The sequence below is a fragment of the Trichosurus vulpecula genome, chromosome 1 (genome assembly GCF_011100635.1).
Source record: "Trichosurus vulpecula isolate mTriVul1 chromosome 1, mTriVul1.pri, whole genome shotgun sequence".
Taxonomy (NCBI): Eukaryota; Metazoa; Chordata; class Mammalia; order Diprotodontia; family Phalangeridae; genus Trichosurus; species Trichosurus vulpecula.
Genome location: NC_050573.1, coordinates 361,496,833 through 361,519,610, shown reverse-complemented (window position 1 = coordinate 361,519,610; position 22,778 = coordinate 361,496,833). Strand labels below are relative to the sequence as shown.

The window sequence follows — 22,778 nt, the reverse complement described above, 5'->3', positions numbered from 1 at the left end:
ATGGGGACCACTAATCCATAGATAAGCATCCCTGGGTGCCACATATTGACTTAGTTTTAAAATATAATATCTATGTTTGACTGTATTTTTATTTATTTTGATAAATATTTTCCAATTACATTTTAATTGGGTTCAGCCTGCACTCAGGAGTGTTTAAGTGTTTGATAGCTCTTCTTGAAACAATAGATGTGCTCTTAAAAGCCTGTGGTTGGATTAAATTTTAGTAGATTGAATCTCTTGAATGCACTAGCACTCACTGTTGAAAGGAAACAGGAAGTCTCATGTTTTGCAAAGCCAAGAATCCCTTGGAAAATGTGTGACAATTCTTCCTTTACATTTTTTTCTAAGGCAAGATTTTCATATATTGGAACTTTTAGAAATCTGACAGCACCTGAGTTGTAATGATGCCGAATTTGGATAAGATATTTGTGGAAAGGTAATTAATTAACAGAGCCTTCACCTTTGGCATTAAGGGAGGCTCTCTGGGTGCAGTATATAATTCTGACTCTAGATTTTACTCTGAGAGAAATCATGGGTGGGACTCTTTGACATATTGATGTGCAGGTTGGTGGGATGTGGTGTGGCGTGGATCTTTTTTGTTCCAAGCACACAGAGACATATTCTTATGAATATTGGCAGGAGCGTTGCCATATTGCAGTACTCACAGTCTGTGCCACGGGATGATATTATTGGCAAAACAATGTTATGATCATATGCATGACTGGTTGTTCCAATAATAAAGTACCTGGTTCAATATCCAACACAGACTTGTCTGACATTGAGTCCTTGATGTTCCAGAATCATGAAAAAACAAGGCTCTAGTGGAGAATGAAAGCCCTAATATCAGAGAAGAGAGCACAAGGGTCTGTGGGTTCTTAGAAGAATTCTGTTTTTCTTAACCTTTTGGAAGACCAAATCCCAAGCTAGTGGGGAATTACTCCTAGCCCATTTCTATGTGTTAATTTTTCTAAGGGCATTGAGATTTGATGTTTTCATTTTCTCATACCACTGTAACTTATCCAGAGACCTTGGGGCTTTTCAGATAAATTGCCTGTATCAATTATAATAGTGTTCTCCAAATAAAAATGACCACTCTGACCTGCAATGAATTCTGTTAGGTCAATATTCCTTCATTGCCATACTCTTCTGGGGTTTTTTTCCGTCTTTCTTTCTTTCTTTTTCTTTGTTTCAAACTCTTAATTTTAACACTGAAGTTTGAAAAAATATTGAAGAAAACATTTTAAGTAGATAGTTCCCCAGAATTCCAGTTCTTTTTGTTTATTAAATTTTTTCAAGTCACAAACATTAATTTTGTTTCATCCTCTCCTTCCCCCCCAATGAAAAAAGAAAAAGAAAAACAAAACCCTTATGTCAAATATGCATAGTCAAGCTAAATTAATTCTGAACAGATTGCTCAGTCTTTATAAACCTGGTATTACTGGGGCTAATGAGAGAGATCGGAAGATTTGTTTCTTTAGAAACATTTTATAGTCCAGATGAGCAGCTAGAATGAGTCTGTTCATGAATTATGGAGCATAGGGGACCCTGATCTAGTATTTGAAACGGGCATTCATTTATTTTTGAGCTTTTCTGAAATCCTCTTCATTCCCCAGGAATGCTGTTATATCTCTCTTCTAAAGTCATCCTACCTCTTTACTAGTTTCTATCTGAGCCAAAAGGCTTTTCCTTATATCTGGGACGGGAAGTTAGGCCAGTAATCTAGTGAGTAGTGAATTTTTATTTTATACATGACCCCTCTTTACTTTCCCTAAAAAAATCTTTCTGAAAATTCAGGGGGGGGAATGCTTGTTCTTAAATTTTGATTTCTCATTTTTGATCCATCTTTTTTTAAAACAGTGCTTTCTAGTCATACATTTCTTTTCCAACAAAAATATATCTTATGGTATTTCCTCAGGAAATGTCTACTCTAAAAATAGCACTTTTAAAATCATATTATAATTTTGGGAGAGCAGCATTCCCTCATTACAGGGAGAAAAAAAACCTACTACAACAAATTGCTATGAAAAGAATTATGTGACCTTAATGAACTATGCCTCCTGTCTACTTCAACAAAAATGTTATTTTTGAGAGAGGAAAAATCAGTCCCCACTGCAACTGAAATCTAACTGCTATCCATAAAATTGTTCCCTCTGCCCCACCTAAGAGCTAGGTTATTCTTCTTCAGCAGCATTAAGAAAATGAATCCTTAAATTCTAGAACTTTCTCCAAAAGACTTTAGAGATCATCTAATCTAACCTAATTTTGGAGAAAAATAAACAGAGTGGGCAGAGAGGTGATGTAGTGCATTAGGGCTCATCTTCCTGAGTTCAAATCTGGCCTTAGACAACTTACTAGCCGTGTGTCCCTGGCCAAGTCACTGGTTGCCACATTTTCCTCATCTGTAAAAATGAGCTGGAGAATGAAATGGCAAACTCTTCCAGTATCTCAGCCAAGAAAACCCCAAAATGGGGTCATGAAGAGTCAGACACAACTGAAAAACAAATGAACAACAACAAAATATAGTGATTTGCCAGAAGTCACACAGCAGGTTAGTGGCAGAACCAAGGGTAAATTCCAGTGCTCCTTATTCTGATCCCAGAGCCTTTCTACTATGCAACACTGCCTCCCTTTTAAGCATCTTATCCTTGTGGATAGAAGATTAACCTTGGAGTCAGAAAGATGTGGGTTGAGTCCTGCCTCTGACATGCCGACTGTGTCAAGTGTGGGCAATTACTTATCTTCTTAGTGGCCCAGGAAACTCTAAGACAGTAAACTGCAGAACTGGTACTAGTATGCTCTGGTAAAGGGAGATGCTTTAGAGGGCCTTTTCTGTACTGAAGAAATCACATGTCCAATTCCCCCCTAAAAATATTAATAGAAGTGGCTTCATAAGCACTGAATGAATGAATGAAATCTGACTAAAACAAACATATTCCAGCTCATGCACAAGAGAGTGATTTGTGGAGACAGACAGGAGCTAGATGGTTATAGAGAGAAGTATATAATCAGTGTATGGACGCATAGACAGCTTCTTTGCTCCTCTGCTTGGGAGTCGAATGAACATTTAATGAATACAAGCTAACGAAATCTTTGTTACAAATACATTGTTGCAATGGCGGTGGGTACTTTGTAAACGTTTCTGTGAACATTAACCTTCACTTTGGCATTTAAAACTGCATCTCAGAGAGAAAAAATCCTGCTATGATGCACTTTCGCTCGATTGACAACTTATTTTGGGTATAACAGAGCGGTGAATGTTGGAAGATAAAACCATTGAACATGGCTGAATATTATAAGACTTGTCTATAGGTTAAAATCCCAACATTACTCAGGTAACTTGGAAAGCAGGCTCCTCCAATAGCCCCATTATTAAGGCGTTCCATGTGCCTCGTTGAAAGTTATATATTTGAATGTCCCTGACAACTGTTCATTTTTCCCCACAGGATTCTGAATCCCTTGACACCTACATTCAGAACACACTCTCTGCACTGTATCCCCCCTTTGAGGCAACAGCTGCCACTGTCTTGTGGCAGCTTTTCACTATTGTTGAAAAGCTGTATGGAGGAGATGGTCTGCGTTGCCTGATTGATTTCCTTGTTCCTGCCAAGAGGATCTTACAGTGCATTCAGCAAGAAACCTGCGTAAGTCTACCTCCTTTAGTCAAAACAGAGGCTTTCTATGTTCCTGACTGGGAGAATAGAGATAAGACAGAATAGGATCTCTTAACTGGAGAATTTCTGAGCCAAGCAAAGCCAGTTTTGGATAAGGGAATAGTACAAATTTTAGGCATCTGATGATAGTCACAATAGACAGTTTCTAACCTTTTAAAACTGGGCCAGAAATAAGAGTTGACACATAAGGCTTAAACATTTGCTGCTTCCTAAATGTTGCTAAGGAAAACCATACAGGATGTGAAAAAAGAAAGTATTTCTCTAAAGAAACATCCACAGGCAGACAGGAAGAAAATCAGCTCTCAAAGCTGGTCCTGCATCTAGGCCATGGTCATTTCTGCACTGGGGTGCTAGCCCTGCGGTCATTTGTTTATTGCTAGTAAAGACCTTTGAAGTAAGTTTATAGAGTGCAGCATTGATGGACTGTGGAGCAATCTAAGCTTAAGGCATCCCTAGCTCAATTAAGGATGGCAGGCCTCTTTTTCTTGAGTAACTAATCATATCTTATCAATCCAGGATTTAAATCTGGCCTGGCCTTATGGGCAACTAATATGCTATTGCAGAAGATGCTGATCTTGCCTCTCTCTGGTTCTATCACCAGTTTACTTCCTTATTCCTTTTTTGTATCACAACTGGCTCCACTGTCAACATATCTTATTGAGTTCAAGGATGAAGTCAGCAAGCATTTATTAAGCTTCTTGCACATTAGACAGATTAGGCCTGACTGACAGCTCCCAGACCCAGTGACATGTCCCATACCAATCTCAGTCTACCTGCTACCTCTAATCAATTTCCTAAGCCCAGATTAATGAACTATACCTTATACCCCTCTCTGACCCCACGACAACCCCATAAGTGAAGTGTTTATGCAAAGCTCCTGGCAAGTCAATCAATCAAGATTTTTTAAGGGTCTACGATGTGTCAGACGCTGTGCTAAGTTCTAGGTGTCACAATGGAAAGAACACTGGTTCTGGCATCAGAGAACTTGTGGTCAAATCCTGTCTGTCACTTAATAATTGTGTGACCTCAGTCTCTTTGACCCTCCATTTCCTCAACCATAAGATGAGTGGGATGGACAAGATGGCCTCTGAGGTCCCTATTAAATATAGATCTTTGATCCTGTTTATAATTCCATGAACATATTACACATACATATAAAGCTATAATCCCATGTGATTCCCATTAGAAATAAAGGGTCATTTCATTACAGCATTTTTAATAAAGTGTGCTGATGTCAAGAGAGATAGCACTAAGCAGAGATTAAAAAGGCCCATACAGCAGTCAACAATCTGCTCAGTTCTGTCCTCCAGGTTCAGCATGCAATAGCATAGCCATTGGAGTCACTGAGGGAAAAATGCTTTTCCTTTGCTTGCCTCCAAGGTCGTACTCATACATGGCCATCAGTGTCATACCCTGGATTGGGTAAAGCCTAGAGAGGCATGCAGATGTTGCTTCTAAGCCAGGAGCAGCTCTGGACCACCCCAACCCCAAAGAGAAATGCCTATAGACAAGGAACCAGAAAGTGGAAGAACAGGGAAGAAGGGAAGGTTCTGGTAAAAAGAGAGGTGATTCCCACAACGGAACGAGAGTCCCTGCATTGACTCTCAGGATTGTAAGAGAACTCAGAAGTTGTCATGGCATCCCTGATGAGTGATCACGCAGTCTCTGCTCCATTGATAGGGGAACTCACTACTTCTCAAAGTGACCCATTTCATTTGAGGATAATTGCAATCATTAAGGGGTATTTTTCTTCCCCTAAAGCTTAAATCTGCCTCTGTATGACTTCACCTTTTGCTTTAATTTCTGTTCTTGGACACCTATAAAAACAATCTGCTGATTGAGAGTCCTTCAAACACTCAACAGCTGTCATCTTCTTCTCTACGTCTTTTCTTCTACAGCTGAAACATCCCCATTTTCTTCAATAGACCTTTCTTCAACATGGAGAAATATCCAGCCCATTCACTCTTCTCTAGACACAATTCAGGTTGTTAATGTCATTTCTAATATAAAGCACCTAGAATTCAACACCATACTCCAGAGGGGGCAGAGCAGGGTACAGGATGAATGCTGCTGCTCCTGTTATGGACACTGATCATCCTCAGACCTCTTTAGGGTTTTTTGGCTGACCTCAATCATACAAGCAATTAACAAGCATTTAGTGAGCTTTACTATGTGCCAGATGCCTCACTAAAACACTGCAGATACAAAGAAGAAGAAAAAAATGGTCCCTGCCCTCAAGGAGCTTACTTTTTAATAGGAAGATAACTTGTACATAAATAGGTACATAGAAGATATTAAGTGTTTGTGTTAAGTAATTTTTCCAGTCATGTTCAACTCTTTGTGATCCCATTTGGGGTTTTCTTGGCAAAAATACTGGACTGGTTTGCCTTTTCCTTCTCCAACTCATTTTACAGATGAGGAAACTGAAACAAACAAGGTTAAGTGACTTGCCCAGGGTCACACCACTAGCAAGTGTCTGAGGTCAGATTTGAACTCAGGAAGATGAGTCTTCCTGATTCCAGGCTGACACTCTATACACTGTGCCACCTAGCTGCGCATATAGAGTAAATGGGAGATGACCTGAGAGGAAAAAAGAGTAGCCTCTGTGGGAAACTGGGAAAGGCCTCCTACAGGATGGGCGGCAACTGAGACTTGAAGGAAGCCAAGGATTCCAATGGTCAGAAGATAGGAGGGAGAGCATCTGAAGAGGGGTAACAGCCACTATGAAAGCATTTCTCCTGGAGATGGAACATTGTGTGAGAGGAATAACAAGTAAGAATGTATTGCTGTACCATTGAGTTTGTGAAGGAGAATAAAGCACAAGATTGGAAAGATGGAAAGGTAACAGGTTATGAAGAGCTGTAAGTGCCAAACAGAATAGCTTCTATTTTATCCTGTAGGTGAGGAGTCATTAGAGTTTACTCTGAGGGTGCAGGGTTGACTTGATCAGACTTACACTTGAGGAAAACCACTTTGGTAGGTGTGCTGAAGACAAATTGGAGTGGAAAGATGCTTGAGACAGGGAGTCTAATGAGAAGGCTTTTGCAATAATTCAGGCAAGAGATGGTGAGGGCTTGACCTAACGTGGTGCCTATGGAAGTGTAGATATGGGGTCATATGTGAGGGATGATGGCGAGAAAGAAATTTTGAGATTTGGCAATTGACTGGATATGGACAGGGGAGTGAGTAAGAGTGAAGAACTCAAGATGGCAATCAGGTTGTGAACCTGAGTGACTGATAAAATGGTGGTGCCTTTGACAATAATGGAGAAGTTGAAAAGAGGGAAGATTTGAGAGGAAAGATAATGAGTTTTGTTTTGGACATGTTGAGTTCAAGATGCCTGTGGGGACATCCAATAATTAATTCACTTTGTGTGACCATAGCTCAGGAGAAAGTTTACAGAGATCTGGGGATGACGAAGATCTAGAAATCATTTTCATAATATGGTGTTTGAACCCAAGAGAGTCGATGCAAGAAATGATATGAGAGAAAAAGGAAGAGGGCCCAGAACAGAGGCTTGATGGACCACCACAGTTAATGGACATGATATGGATGTGAGATTCAAGAAAGGAAAATGAGAAGGAGCATTCAGAAGAGGAAAACTAAGACAGGGTGGAATCATGAAAACCCAAAATGGACGATGAGGATGAGGAGGAGGGAGTATGCAGCAGAAGGTATCTGACAGTGCCAAATGACACAGAGAAGTCAAGAAAGATGAGGATGAAGAAAAAGAACATAAGATTTGACAGTTTTTAAGCAAACATTGGTAACTTTGATGTGAGGAGCTTCAATTGTGTGATTAGGTTGAAAACTAGATTACAAAGGGCTTCGATGTAAAGGAGAAGGAAGAAGAAGCACTGAGTGTAGGTGGTTAAATGACATTGTTATTCATACTGAGTTTGCTGCCCACTCACATCCCCAATTCTTCTACTATCCTAGGATCTGGACTTGTTGAGGACAGCTGGGGATGATTTCTTACTATTCCCTCACTTTATCTTGGGTTTCATCTCTCTATTAACCATCTTAATCATTTCCTTCCCAATCCTAAGTTCTATTTGGTGTCAAAAACAAAAAGAAAATAGTTCAATTGTGCCACCAGCCATTCATTGTCTAATTCGTGAACTCAATTTGCTTCTTGTTATGCTTTGATTATAGGTTATTTTTGAGACAGTGATAGCTGTTCTGCCTTTCTTTGATCTTGTCTCAACCCTTCTCCCTCCTCCCACCCAGTATAGCTGCAAAAGCCACTGTTGCTATCCTTAGCAATCATTGCCAGCCTCAGCTTGTCTTGTGCCTTAGCATTCCTGACGTTGTTATTACAGCACAGATCATGAGAAAGTAGCTACTTATTCCTACGCTATCCACCTGTGATCATCTTATCTGCTGCCATGGTCACACATCCAATCTCAGCACAGTCAAGGGAAAGCAATCATAGAAGCATAGAACAGGAGAGTGGGAGGCAACCATGGATGTCATCTAATGATTCTAATCTAATGAGATTTGTCAAATGAGAAAACTGTAACCAAAAGAAGTACAATCAGTACATAGAAATATTGGGTGCAAGGTCAAGAATAGTGAGGTGGGATGCATTTGGAATAATTGTCCTAATGCTGCTACCTCTGTCTCCTTTCTCTCTTCTTGCCCTTTTTCCCTTTCCTGACCCAAACATTGCTTCCAAATATAGTTCTGTAGCCTCTCAAAATTGAGACTTCTCAGTTGGGGCTGCCCTGGATAAGGGTCATAAGTGTACACCTTGTATACAAACTCTGATTCTCCCTGACCCCTCTGATGGACTCTTATTGGGAACCAGGGAAGAAGGAAGTGAATCATTCCCTGGCCTAATCATCATATAACCAGTTTATTGGAGCAAGTCCAGTGTACACAAGTCTTATTTAATAGATTTCTTATGTGTTTAGTTTTCTTCTTGTAACCTTTTTTTATTGCATGGTATTTTGAGGTAGAGATAAAGCAGTACAGTAGCTAAGTTATGTGTTTATTGGCATAGGGAAGCGGGAAGGTTATGCATAGTTCTTAAACAATGTTTTTACTACCTATCAGCCTGTCTTGTTGCTCCATTTGTATTTAATTATGTAGTTTTATTAGCATGGCACTACTTTTACCTATTAAACTTTTTCACAATCAGTATTTAGAGAGTTAGAAAGAAGGAAATCAACTTTGACCTGGTTTTGTCTTTTATGGAAAATTGGTGATTCTAAACCCAGAGAAATTTTTCTTATTTTTAGTTTTATTTTTTATGCATTTAAAAAATCAATCACAGGTCAGGGAAGGGACTGAGATAAAGAGAGAGATAAAGTAGAGCAATATAAGACATTTTCCCATGAAGATTTAAAACTATGCTCTTGTGAGCTTTGTTTAAAAAGGACTCATGGATGTGAATTGATGGAAATAAAAACTACTCATGGATTTAACTTTTCACTTTTTAATTTTTTGCAATGTAAATGATATCCCAACAAGCTTTTTTTCTCTTTCAGTACATCCTTTTTCCCCCTCCTATTTCAAATATTGACTTCCCTCTTAAAAGCGTTTATGGGAGCGAGTCTTTTTACTGTCTAAAGCCCTATAGAATGGGGGTTCTTAAACTGGAGTCCATGAACTTGTTTTGTCTTTTTAATATATTAATAACTATATTTCAATAAAACTGGTCTCCTTTGTAATCCTGTCTATTTTATTTTATGCATTTAACAACAGGATTCTAAAAAGGGATTCCTTTGCTCTACCATGTTGCTGCAGTGGTCCATGACACAAAAAAGGTTTAGAACCCCAGTTGTAAATATCTTCCAACAAGCTAAATTGATGCAAAACTAACCCAGGAAGTGACTCAAGAAAATGAATATTTGATGGGGGGTGGGGTTGTTCTTTATCACAGAAAATAAGCTTTGTTCACCTGTGTGCAGGCAGAAACATCTGTGTGCTTTTTTCTAAAGTACACACATACACTGGTACTTCAAAGATGTCTGATTACCTTGGTGCCCCACCCCTTCTACTTATGTCATCCCAATCCCCTCTTCTCCTTAGTGAATGGTCTCCGTGACATATTGGTGACATTAAAAGTTCAGACACTTATTAGCTAAACCCTGGGCAAATCAATTAAATTCTTTTTGCCTTAAATTAATGAGCATAATGATAGGGCTCACCTCTAGGGTTGTCGTGAGGGTCAAATTAAATAACATTCGTGTTATTATTATTACTATTATTATTGCTGATGTTGTCACTTTATCATTAATAATTACATTTAATGGTAGATAAAATAAATAATTACTACTTAATTATTTATTATTATTTTTATTGTTGTTGTTAATTAGTTTATTATCTGGTAACCGGACTTCTGGTTATGAGCCACTCCATATTTCACTAAGTTGGCCCTAGGACAATATATGTGTGTGTGTGTGTGTGTGTGTGTGTGTGTGTATGCATATATGTGTGTGTATATGTGTATATATCTGCATATATGTGTGTGTGTATATGTGTATATATCTGCATATATGTGTGTGTGTATATGTGTATATATCTGTATATACACATATACACACACACATATATGCATACACACACACACACACACACACACACACACACACATATATATGAGGCTTTGCAGTTTGGTGTAGGCCATGTCAGAGCTTATACTCAACTTATATAGTCATCTGAGAACAGAGTCACCTCTATGATACCAACAGAGCAGGAACTGAGTATGATGGACTGCATATATATATTACACACACACACACACACACACACACACACACACACACACACAAATGATTAGTATGATGTTCATTTACCGCTACTACACACTCACCTGTGCAAAAAGCACAATGAGTACTTAAGAGTAATAACGACAAATGATGTGTATGGAGTTCTCTTCCCAACTCACCCCTTCTGCCAGCTCCCCCTTTCCTGCCTCAACCCTCTCTTGCTGCTAGCCCTCTCTATACAGAGTAGAAATATTTTAAATAATTGTTTTTGTATTTTCACACTGTCTTTCATCACTTGGAAGGGTTTGGTCTAAACTTCTGCCTTGAGATAAAGGCAGTATAACCTAATAGATTGGATTTTAGTCCCACACTTGCTGCTAGGGCAATCAGGAAGCTGAGTAGTGCAGTGGATAGAGTACCAGGCCTAGAGTGAGGAAGTCTTGTCTTCTTGAGTTCAAATCTGGCTGTGTGAATCTGAGCAAGTTCCTTAACCCTGTTTGCCTCAGTTTCCTTATCTGTAAAATGAGCTGGACAAGGAAATGGCAAATCACTCCAGTCTCTTTGTCAAGAAAATCCCAAATGGGGTCATTAAGAGTTGGATACAACCGAAAAAGCTCAACCAAAACACGATCGCTGCTAGATATTTGCTCATCTTCCTGTAAGTCACTTAACCTTGCAAGGACTTAGGTGCTTTATCTGTCAAATAAGAAGGTTGGATTAGGTGAATGTTAGGGTTCTTTTCATATCAAATCCATAATTTTAGGTTGGAAATGAATACTGCAATGATTCTTTCCAGTCTGTTTTAGCCAAGCTTCCCTGCCTCAAGATAAATGTGAAGGAAGCCAGTCTTAATTGTTGACAGCTTGAAGTGTAGAATGTTTTTTTGAGGCAATCTGAGTTAAATAACTCACCCAGGATCACACAGCAAGTAAATGTCTGAGGTCGAATTTGAATTCAGGTCCTCCTGACTTCACAACCAGTGTTCTATCCCCTGAGCCACCTATCTGCCTCTCAAACATTTTTTTTTAGAATGCCAATTTTTTAAAATACCAATTTCTTTATTTGTCATAACAAGATCCAGTAGGCTGATTTTGAACAGTAACTGGGAGGGCTACTTAGTATGATATGTAAATCAAAATACAATACCAACCTTGAGGAGTAAAATGCTTAAGTCAGTTTGGAGAGACACAATTTTGCAATTATATTTTTCAGTGTAAGTATCCTGTAGGTGAAAGTGCCTTAGATGTAGAGTCAGGAGATCCGAATTCAAATCCCATCCCTACCATAAAGGAATTGCTGTGTCTTTGGATGAGTTATCTTCTCTAGGTCTCCACTTCATAGTCTGTAGAGCTATAAGGAACCTTGAATATTATTTAGTCCATACTTCTCATTTTACAGATGAAGAAACTTAGTTCTGAGTTAGAGAATAATCACACCGTTGTTAGAGCAGACCATCTATTAGAAAGGACCATCTATTCGTAGCATTTTAGTTAGAGCTAAAAGGCACCTCAGAGACCATCTAGTCCAATCCCTTCATTTTAGAGATAGGTACTCTGAGTCACAAAAATGGGAAGTTAGTTGATCAGGGTCACACAGCTACTTAGTAGCAGGATTGAGACTAGAACACAGGTCTTCAGAATTTTTGATCATTGGTTTTTATCCAAGATGAGAAAATTTTCAACAAAGGAAAAGTAGGCAAAAGCCTGAAATTCAAGGTCATTTGACAGAACTCCTGTAGCCTTCCTCTATCTCCCCCAGCTTGATAAAAGTTCAAATTGTTGCAAGCCATATGGCAAATAGCCGAATGTCTTTGGGAAAACTGCATGTGGTTCAGAAGGGGAATGAGAGCCTCTGAAACTGGGTTAGGGAATAACCCACATCTAATGAGAGAGGTTCCCTAAGCCCGAGGAAGGAATTGAAGAAAGGAAGAAAAGCTCATTTGTAAGATAGGAATGATTAAGGCTGGATGGGTTACTTAAGAGTCATAACTAGAAAAGGATTTAGCTCATTTTACAGATGTAAAAACTGAGACCTAGACTGTGACTCAGTCAAGATCATATAGGTGTCAAGTGACAGCAAATGGGATCAGAGCTTAGGTCCACTGGTTCAACTCTGATGGAGTTTTTGACTGTGTCATTTTGGAGAGGTTCATTAAGGAGGAAGGCTCAGATGGCAGCCCATTAAGGGAAAGAGGCTTGGGTTTGCTAAGGGCATATCTTGGGGTTGGATGAAATGAGGGAAGGCTGAGAGCACAACATGCTGCAAGTGAATGAAGGCTGGACTTGGGGACAGAAAAGACCTGAGTCTGAATCCTGACTTTGGCACTGACTAGTTATGTGACGTGAGCAAGTCACTAAATCTTTGAGGCTCAATTTCCTCACACGTAAAATGGCGATGGCCACAATACCTTTAGGAGTTAACTCACAGGATTGTTGGGAGGAGCAAATTAGATAATATATACAAAGCATTCTGTAAACGAAAACACTATATCAATGTGAGCTGTTATTGTTTTTCATTATTTTATTAGGGAGGGCTTTTTAAGGGGAGTAATGCCCTAAGAAGGAGGGACTTGGGGTCAGTAAGGGAAATGAGCACCCTAGTCAATGGCTCCTTTACAAAGAAGGTTCTCTGGCTCAATATGGAAGAGCTAGACTTGACTATTTCAATGCTCCCTTTCAGCTCTTGAATTCTGTGATTCTATAAATATTTTCTAGTTTCTTAATTCATACTGAACATTGTTGTTGTGTTGTTGCTGTGTTTGTCCTTCGTTCTTGAAGAGGACCATGACATCAGGGAAATGACGTGACTTGCAGTTGACTGTGATTTGAGTGAGGGAGGGCTGTGCAAGGTCACCAGCCTCACTTTCTCCTCCAGAGTCATCTGGGTCCAGTGGCCTGATATTCACCAGGACTGGAGATGGCCCAGGATGCATTGGGAGACCCTGGCCCTTCCAGGCTAAGGTCTTTTCAGGTTCCCGCTTTGAGTGAGGTAATGCCCATTCAGTGAATAGGCCTCATCAAGAAGTGAGTTAAGGGATGACCCAGGTTGTATTTGTCCTTCGTTTTCCAAGAGGACCATGACATCAGGGAATGATGACATGACTTGGAGTTGATTTGGATTTGAGTGAGGGAGGGCTGTGCAAGGTCATCAGCCTCACTTTCTCCTCCAGAGCCATCTGGGTCATTGGACATTAGATAACTACTACTGTTAATACTGAATTAATTCATTGGTTTAATAGCCCATGGATAAACAAGAATTGTAATACGCATTGTAAATGAAACAAATGTTGCTTTGCAGCCTCCATAGGAGAGCTACTTTAATAAATAATAAAAGATAAATAAATTTAAGGTAATTTTAAATTAAATTTTAAACATAAGTTTAAATTATATTTAAATTTTAAGAATATATAAATAAAAGAATGATTTGAAATTAGGTATTGTGTATGAATAGGTGCTTCCCAAGTGTCTAAGGACATTGGAGGTGGAATGTGAAAGCTTTCTTCTCTTAAATATTTGAACATTGTACTTCTTGCCTGGTATTTGCTAATTAATTGCACTTTTTTTCATAAAAGAGTTTGCTAAACAAAGGTGAACCATGGTTTAGGCCTTGGTCAACTCATTACAAATTTTGAATTATAGAAGTTCGCATTTGGGAGGTTTTAGTGTTTGTTCCTCAAGCACTATATTATGTAAATGAGTCCATAGCACTGATTTACAATCCAATTGATACTCAGGCCCAGCATAATTCTTTTTTGTTATCTTAATTCACCTGATCCCCTCTGTGCTGACAGATAAAAATACATGAGACAGAAGAAGGTGACAGGGGGTTATCATGACCTCACAAGAGCTTGGAGAAACCAATGTTTATCTTCAACCTTGCTAAATATTATCATTAGTTCAAGGGAGGCTGCTTTGCTGAGCCCGAGATACATGAAAGTACAGTATTGTTTGCTGAGTAATGTCTGGCATCTCTTCCTCCAGCCCAGGAATGTATTAATGGCTTCAACTTGAATTTTCCCATTCTAAAAAGCTATGGGCAGACAGATGACTTCTCACCCAAAATGCTCATTTGAATTACTGTCTGACTTTTTTTCCTCCCCACTCCTGATTCTTGAAGATGAAATTTCTCTAATATCTACCTAGAGATGTGACTCTTCATTCACAACTCTTGGACTCTCACTGTTCACACTATTCTATTTTTTAAAACTATTTAAAGCACTGGATTAATGATTGTTTGTGATGGTAAGTTCCTAAGGCTCTACCTGCCCTAAATTTCTCTGGAAAGCCCTTACCATAGTGTCATGTGCTTGCTGTTAATCTGTCCCACACCTTTCTTGGATGGATGAATGGATGGATGGATGGATGGATGGATGGTTAGATAGATAACACACACCCTCTGAAGGGTCCAGAGATCTCGACCATTTGTAGATGTTGATTGTCCTAAATATATTGGTTTTAAAATGAAGATATATGAAAACAAAATGGAATACCAAAAAGTGAGGCATAATATGAATAGTTTTTTTAATCTCCCTTTTAGCTTTTTCCCCCTTGTGTAAATACACCAGTTATTGAGGTGAAAATCTACTGTGTGTGCAATGGAATGGTTGATATTATTATTATTATTATTTGGAGGGGGGAAGGCAGGACAATTGAGGTTAAGCAACTTGCCCACGGTCACACAGCTAGTTAGTGTGTCAAGTGTCTGAGACTGGATTTGAACTCAGGTCCTCCTGACTCCAGGGCCGGTGCTCTACTCACTGTTCTACCTAGCTGCCCCAATATTGTTATTATTATTAGCTATTATTAACCCCCAGTACAGCTGGGCTGCAATTGTCCCTATGAAATCTACAGCTGTTTTTTAAAGATTATATCTAAGTTCAGAAGCAGGTATTCTTGAGAATCTGGAGAAGATGGCAACATTTCCTATCTTTTCCTGGGGGTCTCCCAAGTTATGATTCTTTTTAGAATGTTGACATAGTTGCTGTGATTAATTTATTGTCACTTAAACCAATGTTTCACAACCCTGGGGATGTTTGCATCTGTTTAGCAGTCTTTTGAAATTTAGATTCCTCAAAAAATAAAAATAAAAAAATTTTAAAAATTAAAAAAAAATTTAGATTCCTCATCTCCTTGTTAGTATCCTGCTAAAAAGCTGGACATCACATATTAGAAGAGCACCTGAGTGATGCATTTAAACAGTAAAGCTCTTCCTAGCTCTTTTGAATAAGACAACTTTTCTTTTAAAAAAAAAGAAAGAACCAACATGACCTTCTGTTGAAACCCACTGTGTAAATAAGCTTAGGAGAGCATTGGAGAAAACATTCAAAGCCAAGGACAGGAAGAGAAAGAGGAAGATTTACCCACATCTGTACTTTACAAACTAGAATTTTCTCAGGACTGGAACTATTCAGAAAATGACTTGAAGATTTATAGTGGTTGCTCTTTCTAATTTAGAATTCCCCTAGGGAACTGGGGAGTGAAGGGGGAGGGATAATCAAAGTATTTGTTTTCAAAAAGTTTAGGATTGTTTTTCCCCTGAAACATAGAATCCTGTTGTAACTAGGAAGGACTGTATTTCTTACCTGATACTTGCCTTCTACTTAGAAGCTATATATTGTGAATTAATAATAATAACTCACAATTACATAGTGTTTTTAAGGTTTCCAAAGTACTGTACAAATATTATCTCATTTTATACTCACAACAACCCTGGCTGCTATTATTACCCTCATTTTACAATTCAGGAAACTGAGGCAGACAGAAGGTAAGTGGCTTACCCAGGATCACACAGTAAGTATTTGAGGTTGGATTTGAACTCATGTCTTCCTGACTCCAGGCCCAGTGCTCTACTACTGTGACATTTAGTTCCTTTGTAATATAAGTAACAAAGATTTGTCATCATACCTGCCTAGTCTTTCAAACTCAAATATTTATTGAACCCCTACTCTATGTGTGTATATATGTATGTGTATATGTATGTGTGCATATATGTGCATGCATATATATATATGTATGTGTAAATATGTATATGCATGTATATTATACACACATATTCAAAGAGGCATAGTGCATAGTGATGGTTCAGAGGAGCAAGAAATCATAAGGGAGATTGGGGCTTCATTGACAAGTGGTGGCATCTGAACTGGGTCCAGAAGGATAGGAAGGATTTTGAGATAAAGTAAAGGGACATGTTACAGGAAGAGAGAATAGCCTAAGCAGAAACAGAGAGGGAGAGAAAGTTCAGCTTGACTGGCACTCTGTGGAAGGGAAGGCCAGGAAGACTGTATAGGAACCCAGAGTGGTTGGATGCCAAACTGGGCGCTTTGTACATGATTCCCTAGGAAATTTTTGAAGGCATCTGAGTTGGAGAGTAACATGATTAGAGCTCTAGAAGAAGTGGAAGGAGCAGAGACTGGAGACAGGACACCTATTAGGAGATTAATGTAATCATTAGAGCTCTGGGTTTGGAGTCAGAGGATCTGAGTTTGAATTCTCTACTGCTTACTATCTGCATGACCTTAGGCAACCAATCTCTCTTCTGGCCTCAGTTTCTTCATCTGTAAAAGGAGATGGTGGGAATAAGTGACCTTTGAAGTTCTTTCCCACTCTAAAGCAATGAGAATTTGAGGGCTTGAACAGTGGCAGTGGGAATAGGAAAAGGGACATGGGTGAGAAAGATTGCATTGTCAGACTCGGCAGGACTCATCAACCAGTTGAATATCAGAAAAAAGAAAGGGAAGAATCAAAACAAAACAATACAAAATTTCAAGGCCAGGCAACTGGGAGCTTAGCCATGCCACCGGTAGAACTAGGGTACTTCAGAAGAAGAGCTATTTACTCTTTGGTTGCTGATTTATTTAAATCTATTCATTATAAATAAACTTTTATATCTTATACATGAATACGTATTTATAACAAATTGTACATTAAATTTTCATTAAATGTATTTAAATTAGATTAAAGAGGGAGTTAGGCACTTTGAAAAACAAAATTCATGCTTAGAAAATATATCCTTATAATACTTTTGGGAATCTTCACTGCTCAATGGTGTTAAACTTTTAGTGCTCCTGGTTCACTTACCACCACCATAGGAAAAGGTCTTGTGGTGTTTGGGGGTAAATAACTATTATTATGGATACATGTTCAATAATCTTTCTGGCAATCACAATATAAGCTAATATTTTTGTGTGTGTGTATATATATATATACACACACACACATATAAATATATATATATATATACACATAATTTTGAGTTTGAAAAGCGCTTTACTTAAATGATCTCATTTGGTCCTTACAGCAATCCTAGGAGATAGGAACTATTATTATCACCAATTGACAGATGAGGAAACTGAGGCTGAGAGATCAAGTGACTTAGCAAGGGTCACACATCTGAGAACTGTCTGAGGCATGATTTGAACCCCCAGGTCATCCTGACTCCAAGTCCAGCACAATATCTTACCATACTGCTCTGCCTCAAATCTGTAATGAAAAATACACCTTTTTGCATTTTATTTATGTGAATCTATTATCTTTCCCTCTCACTTCCCCTCTCCCACATAGCACAATAACAAATAAAAATAAAGCCTTTGTAATAAATATGCATATCCAGTAAAACAAATTTCCACATTGGCTGTGTCCAACAATGCAGGTCTCATTCTGCATTTTAAGACCATCATTTCCCTGCCAGCAGGTAGGTAGTATGCTTCCTCTTTAGTCCTCTGGCATTGTGATTCATCATTATGTGTATTGATCAGAATTCTAAAGGCTTTTAAAGTTGTTTTCTTTTATAAAGCTGTTGCCTCCGTATAAATTGTTTTCCTGGTTCTGCTCACTTCACGCTATATCAACTCCATACAGGCCTTCCCAATTATTTCATCAGACAAATGCACTTTTAAAAATAAACTTGCTGTTTACTTGTGACTTGCATTTTGTCCTAGCCTAGGAATAATGTTGAGTATTGATATGGCTCCCTGGGGGCACCTCCCCCCTTTCACTATTCCTCCCTCCCCCAGATCCCTTGAAAACCACTGATTTAAAAGAATTCAGGTCTCTAAGTGGATTTGACTTTTCTCTGTTACTCCTAGAGGTTTAGAGGAGAAGGAGTCTCAAGACTTGGCTTTAAATTTTGGCCCTACCACTTACTAGCTTTGTGACCCTGAGGCCCAGTTTCCTCTCACAAAAAAATCGATGATATTTCTTGCTCTCCTTCCCTCCCTCACAGGGTTCTTATGAGGATCAACTGAGAAGCTGCTTCAACAGTAGCAAAGCTCTGTATAAATTGTGAGCTCTCATTTTTATTAGCATCCCTAAATTGTATGCTTCTTCTTTCCAGCTATTAGAAGCAGCTCTTTTGGAACACAATGAGTTACAGACACATCCTTCTGGTGGACTGAAACTGAATAGTCAGCCCTTAATTTGATCACTGTCACAGACACTGTTTGTGTAGCCAGATTCAGTTATAGTATTAAAGATTTTGGATGGTTTTATATATTTTGTATCTGAGAATATGATATTATCAAAGACATTTTAGTATGAATTTTTCCATTGTCTCATTACAAATCTGTAATCTAGAGTAGAAAATTGAAGTAGCCCAAAATCAAGTTATAAAAGTTCTCAGACCTAGTAATTTGATTTACATTTGCTAGAGCGAGGGTGAGATGGGAAAAATCTACTGAAGGCTCTGTATTCTCTAATTCTTTTCTCATGAAGAGCCAAAAGTTTTGCATTATTTTAAATCTATTAATTATAGCAATGTTTATCTTCCAAGATGACACTCTTAATGATTGGATTCAATTCTGTCAAGTTGAGGCAACTATTGTAGATCAATATTCTGCCTTCCCTGTCCTCTCCCCCCAATAGTGATCTAGAGAAATAAAAATTTTCATTTCTTTCCCATTTTCTGCCTTTTGGCTTCAGATAAGATCCAAATTTTGTCTCTCTAAATTAACTGTTTGTGTTATATTTATGCTTTTGAAGAAAAAATAAATCGTCTGTTTATCAGATGTGGCTTTCACATTGGTGCCCTTGGCCTGGTTTTGTTCAGCACTTTTATCAATGACTTGACTGAAGATACAGCTGGCATTCCTATCTGATTTGTGGCTGACCTCATATTACAGAAGCCTGGGGCTGGGAAAGTCTAATACACTGAATGACAGAACTAAAATAAGAAAATACTAAATTGGCTAGACTAGCGGGCTAACGCTATGATTGAACTTAATAGGGATAATGATAAGAATTTGCATTTGTTCAGCTCTCATCATAGAATCAATGATTTTTTAGAGCTTGATGGGACCTTAGAGTTCATCTAGTCCCATTTTCATTTTGCAATTAAGGAAGATGAGGTTCAGAGGGTTTGTGGCTTTCTCAAGGCTACATAGTAAATGACAGACTCCTGCCCCTAGTGTAACCAGAGAAACCTTCCAAAATCACTAATGTGCTTTTAGCCCACATTAATAGGAGTATAGGGGCTCCAGATCACTCATATTAAGAGAAATATACATCAAAGCAACCTTGAGGTTTCATCTGACACCTTGCAAACTGGCAAAAATGTCAAAAAATGGCAATAGTCAATGTTGGAGAGGTTGTGGGAAGATAGGCACACTAATATATTGTTGGTGGAGCTCTGAAATAGTACAACCATTTTGGAAAACAATTTGGAATTATGTAAGTGAAGTAACTAAAATGTCCATACCCTTTGAATCAGAAACTCCACTACTGGGCTTATACTCCGTGGAAGCCGTTAGTTAAAAAAAAAAAGTCCCCATGTATTCAAAAGTATTTATAGCAGTATTTTTACTTTTTGTGATAGCTAAGAATTGGAAACAAAGTAAATGCCCATCAATTAGGCTAAACACATTACATGAAATAATGAAATATTACTGTGATGTAAGAAATGACATGTGTGATGAATACAGAGAACCATAGAAAGATCTGTATGAATTGATGCAGAGTGAAGTAAGCAGAGCCAAGAAAACAATATAAACAACTATGACAGTGTAAGTAGAAAGAACTACATACCAAAAAATCAGAAATAAATTAACAAAATTATAAAAATCAAGTGGGATTCAAATGAAGAGATATGAGCTACTACTCCTTTGTGGAGGTGGGAGGTCCACAAGTGTTACACAGTGCACATGTTTTCAGACTTTTTCAATGCACCAATCAGTTGTACTGACTTTTCTCTCTAAATAAATATTATTTTTTCTATGGGATAGCTCTCTGAGAAGGGCAGAGGGTAAGATACATGGGGTATTATGGTAATGTAAGAAACAGAAAATATCAATAAAAGTTTTTTTCAAAAAATTACTATGAAAAGAACACAGGGCCTGGAGTCAGGAAGATCTGAATTCAAATCTAGCCTTAGACACTCGCTAGCTATGTGACCCTGGGCAAGTCACTTAACCTGTCTGCCTCAGTTTCCTCATCTCTGAAATGGAGATAATAATAGTGGTCAGGATTATTGTGAGGACAAAATGAGATAATATTTGTAAAGAGCTTTGTAAACCTTAAATTGCTATATAAATACTAGCTATTATTATAATTATAGCATCCAGAGTGAGAGAGGCAATAGTCCAGCTTTACTTTGCTCTAGGCCAGAGGTTCCTGGTAAAGCCTATGGATCTCTTCTCAGAATGATGTTTTTAAATATATAAAATATATTGATCAGGATTACAAAGGAAGCCAATTGTATTGAAATATAATTACAAAAAATATTTAAAAATGAAATTCGTGGCCCCTAGATTGGGGACACCTGCCCTAATCTGACCATTCCTGTCATACTCTGTTTAATTCTGGGACATGCATCTTAAAAGAGGTGTTGTCAGGGAGGGGCAAGAGGAGGGAAAGAGGTAAAGAATTTGGAACTCAAATTTTTTTAAATGAATGTTAAAAATTATCCTTATGTATAACTGGGAAAAAAATTTTCAAAAAGATATTGGCAATTTTAAGGGCATCCAGAGGAGCATGTCCAGGATGTTGAGAGGACTAGAAACTTCCAAACAAGGATTAGTTGGAGATAATTAGCCCAGAGAAGAGAGAACTACAGGAAACTTGATCATTGTCAATAATTTGAGGAGCCAAGGAGTTGACACGTCTAACCCTCCTTAGCCCTAGACTCCTCCAAACCATTTTCCATCTCCCTGCCACTGTACTCACAGACTGGCAATACCTCCACTCTTGAGACTTCCTCCTCCTTCTCCTCTGATGGGCCAGCTCCTCCTAAGAACTTATATTTGAGGAACCACTCATGCCAGCCAGCCATGCCAACCTCTAACTTGCCTCAGCCTCCAACTCTCGCTCTCCTTTTTAACTCCCTTTTATGTGTTGTCTTCACCCATTAAAATATAAGCTCCTTGAGGGCAGGAACTGTCTTTCTTTTTGCTTGTATTTGTATTCCCAGTGCTTAATTTGTATGGTACCTGTCATATACTAATCCCTAGATAAATTCTTTATCCAGCTCTATCTGGCTATTGCATGGAAGAGGCGTTAGATTTGTTTTGTATGGCAGAATTAAGAGCCATAGGTGAGAAAGTTATAGGGAGGCAACTTTATTGATTTCAACTCAACGTGAGGAAAAACCATTAAAACTGTCCAAAAAAGGAATGGACTGCCTCTGGAGGTAATGAGTTCCTAGTCTCTGCACTTCTTCCTCCAGAGGCTTGATGACTAATTAGGCGTCCTGTCAAGGACATTGTAAAGAGGTTTCAGACTTGGTCTATATGAAAGGGTCTCTGAAATGCCCTCCAGCTCCCTAAATGTAAACCATTTCAGTGCTTCACAATTATTTAAAACACATGGTGATTAAAAGTAATTTGATTTGGTTTTTTATAGTTTACTTTTATAGGTATCTATTTTTTTCAGTTGTTTTGCTTTTCTAATTACTACCAAAAGAATGAAGAATGGGGAGGCACAATTGGATAATAAACAAAACTACTTATGATGTATTTTATACCTGTCTTCTTGAGGGCAGAAGCTATTTTACTTTTGTTTTTGTGTCTCCTTGGCACAGAGTAGGTTCTTTAAAATGATGGTTGATTGAATGATAGACAATACATTGTAAACAATGCTGCTTGGATCACATCCATTTCTTTCTATGTCTGCTTAATAGTAGTGATGAAAGTTGTCTAGATTATTATTGAATCCCATTTCTGTGCAAATAATGGATATGTGAAGATATCTGACAATCATGGTTCCATATGGCCACCAACTTCCGCAGCTTAACAAAGACTCATATGACACCAGGAGGAAGGTTTCCAAAGCATCTAGCTCATAGTTTCCCACAAGTCTACCAAGGAAACATGACACTTGGCTGCCCCAAGAAATCATTGCCTCTCTTCCCAAGAAGCTTAGTTTAGAGCTCTGAAGAAACTGCTTGCACAGTGCCCCGGGAT

The 22,778-nt window shown here is 38.4% G+C and overlaps 1 protein-coding gene across 1 annotated transcript in view; it reads left to right on the top strand.

Moving 5' to 3' along the window:
* PLEKHG4B (pleckstrin homology and RhoGEF domain containing G4B) overlaps nucleotides 1-22,778 on the top strand; it is a 210,244-nt gene that overhangs the window by 67,213 nt on the left and 120,253 nt on the right. The window contains exon 2 of the mRNA XM_036765907.1: nucleotides 3,444-3,641. Within this exon, the coding sequence (XP_036621802.1) occupies nucleotides 3,444-3,641 (198 nt within the window). The remainder of the gene's footprint in view (nucleotides 1-3,443; nucleotides 3,642-22,778) is intronic.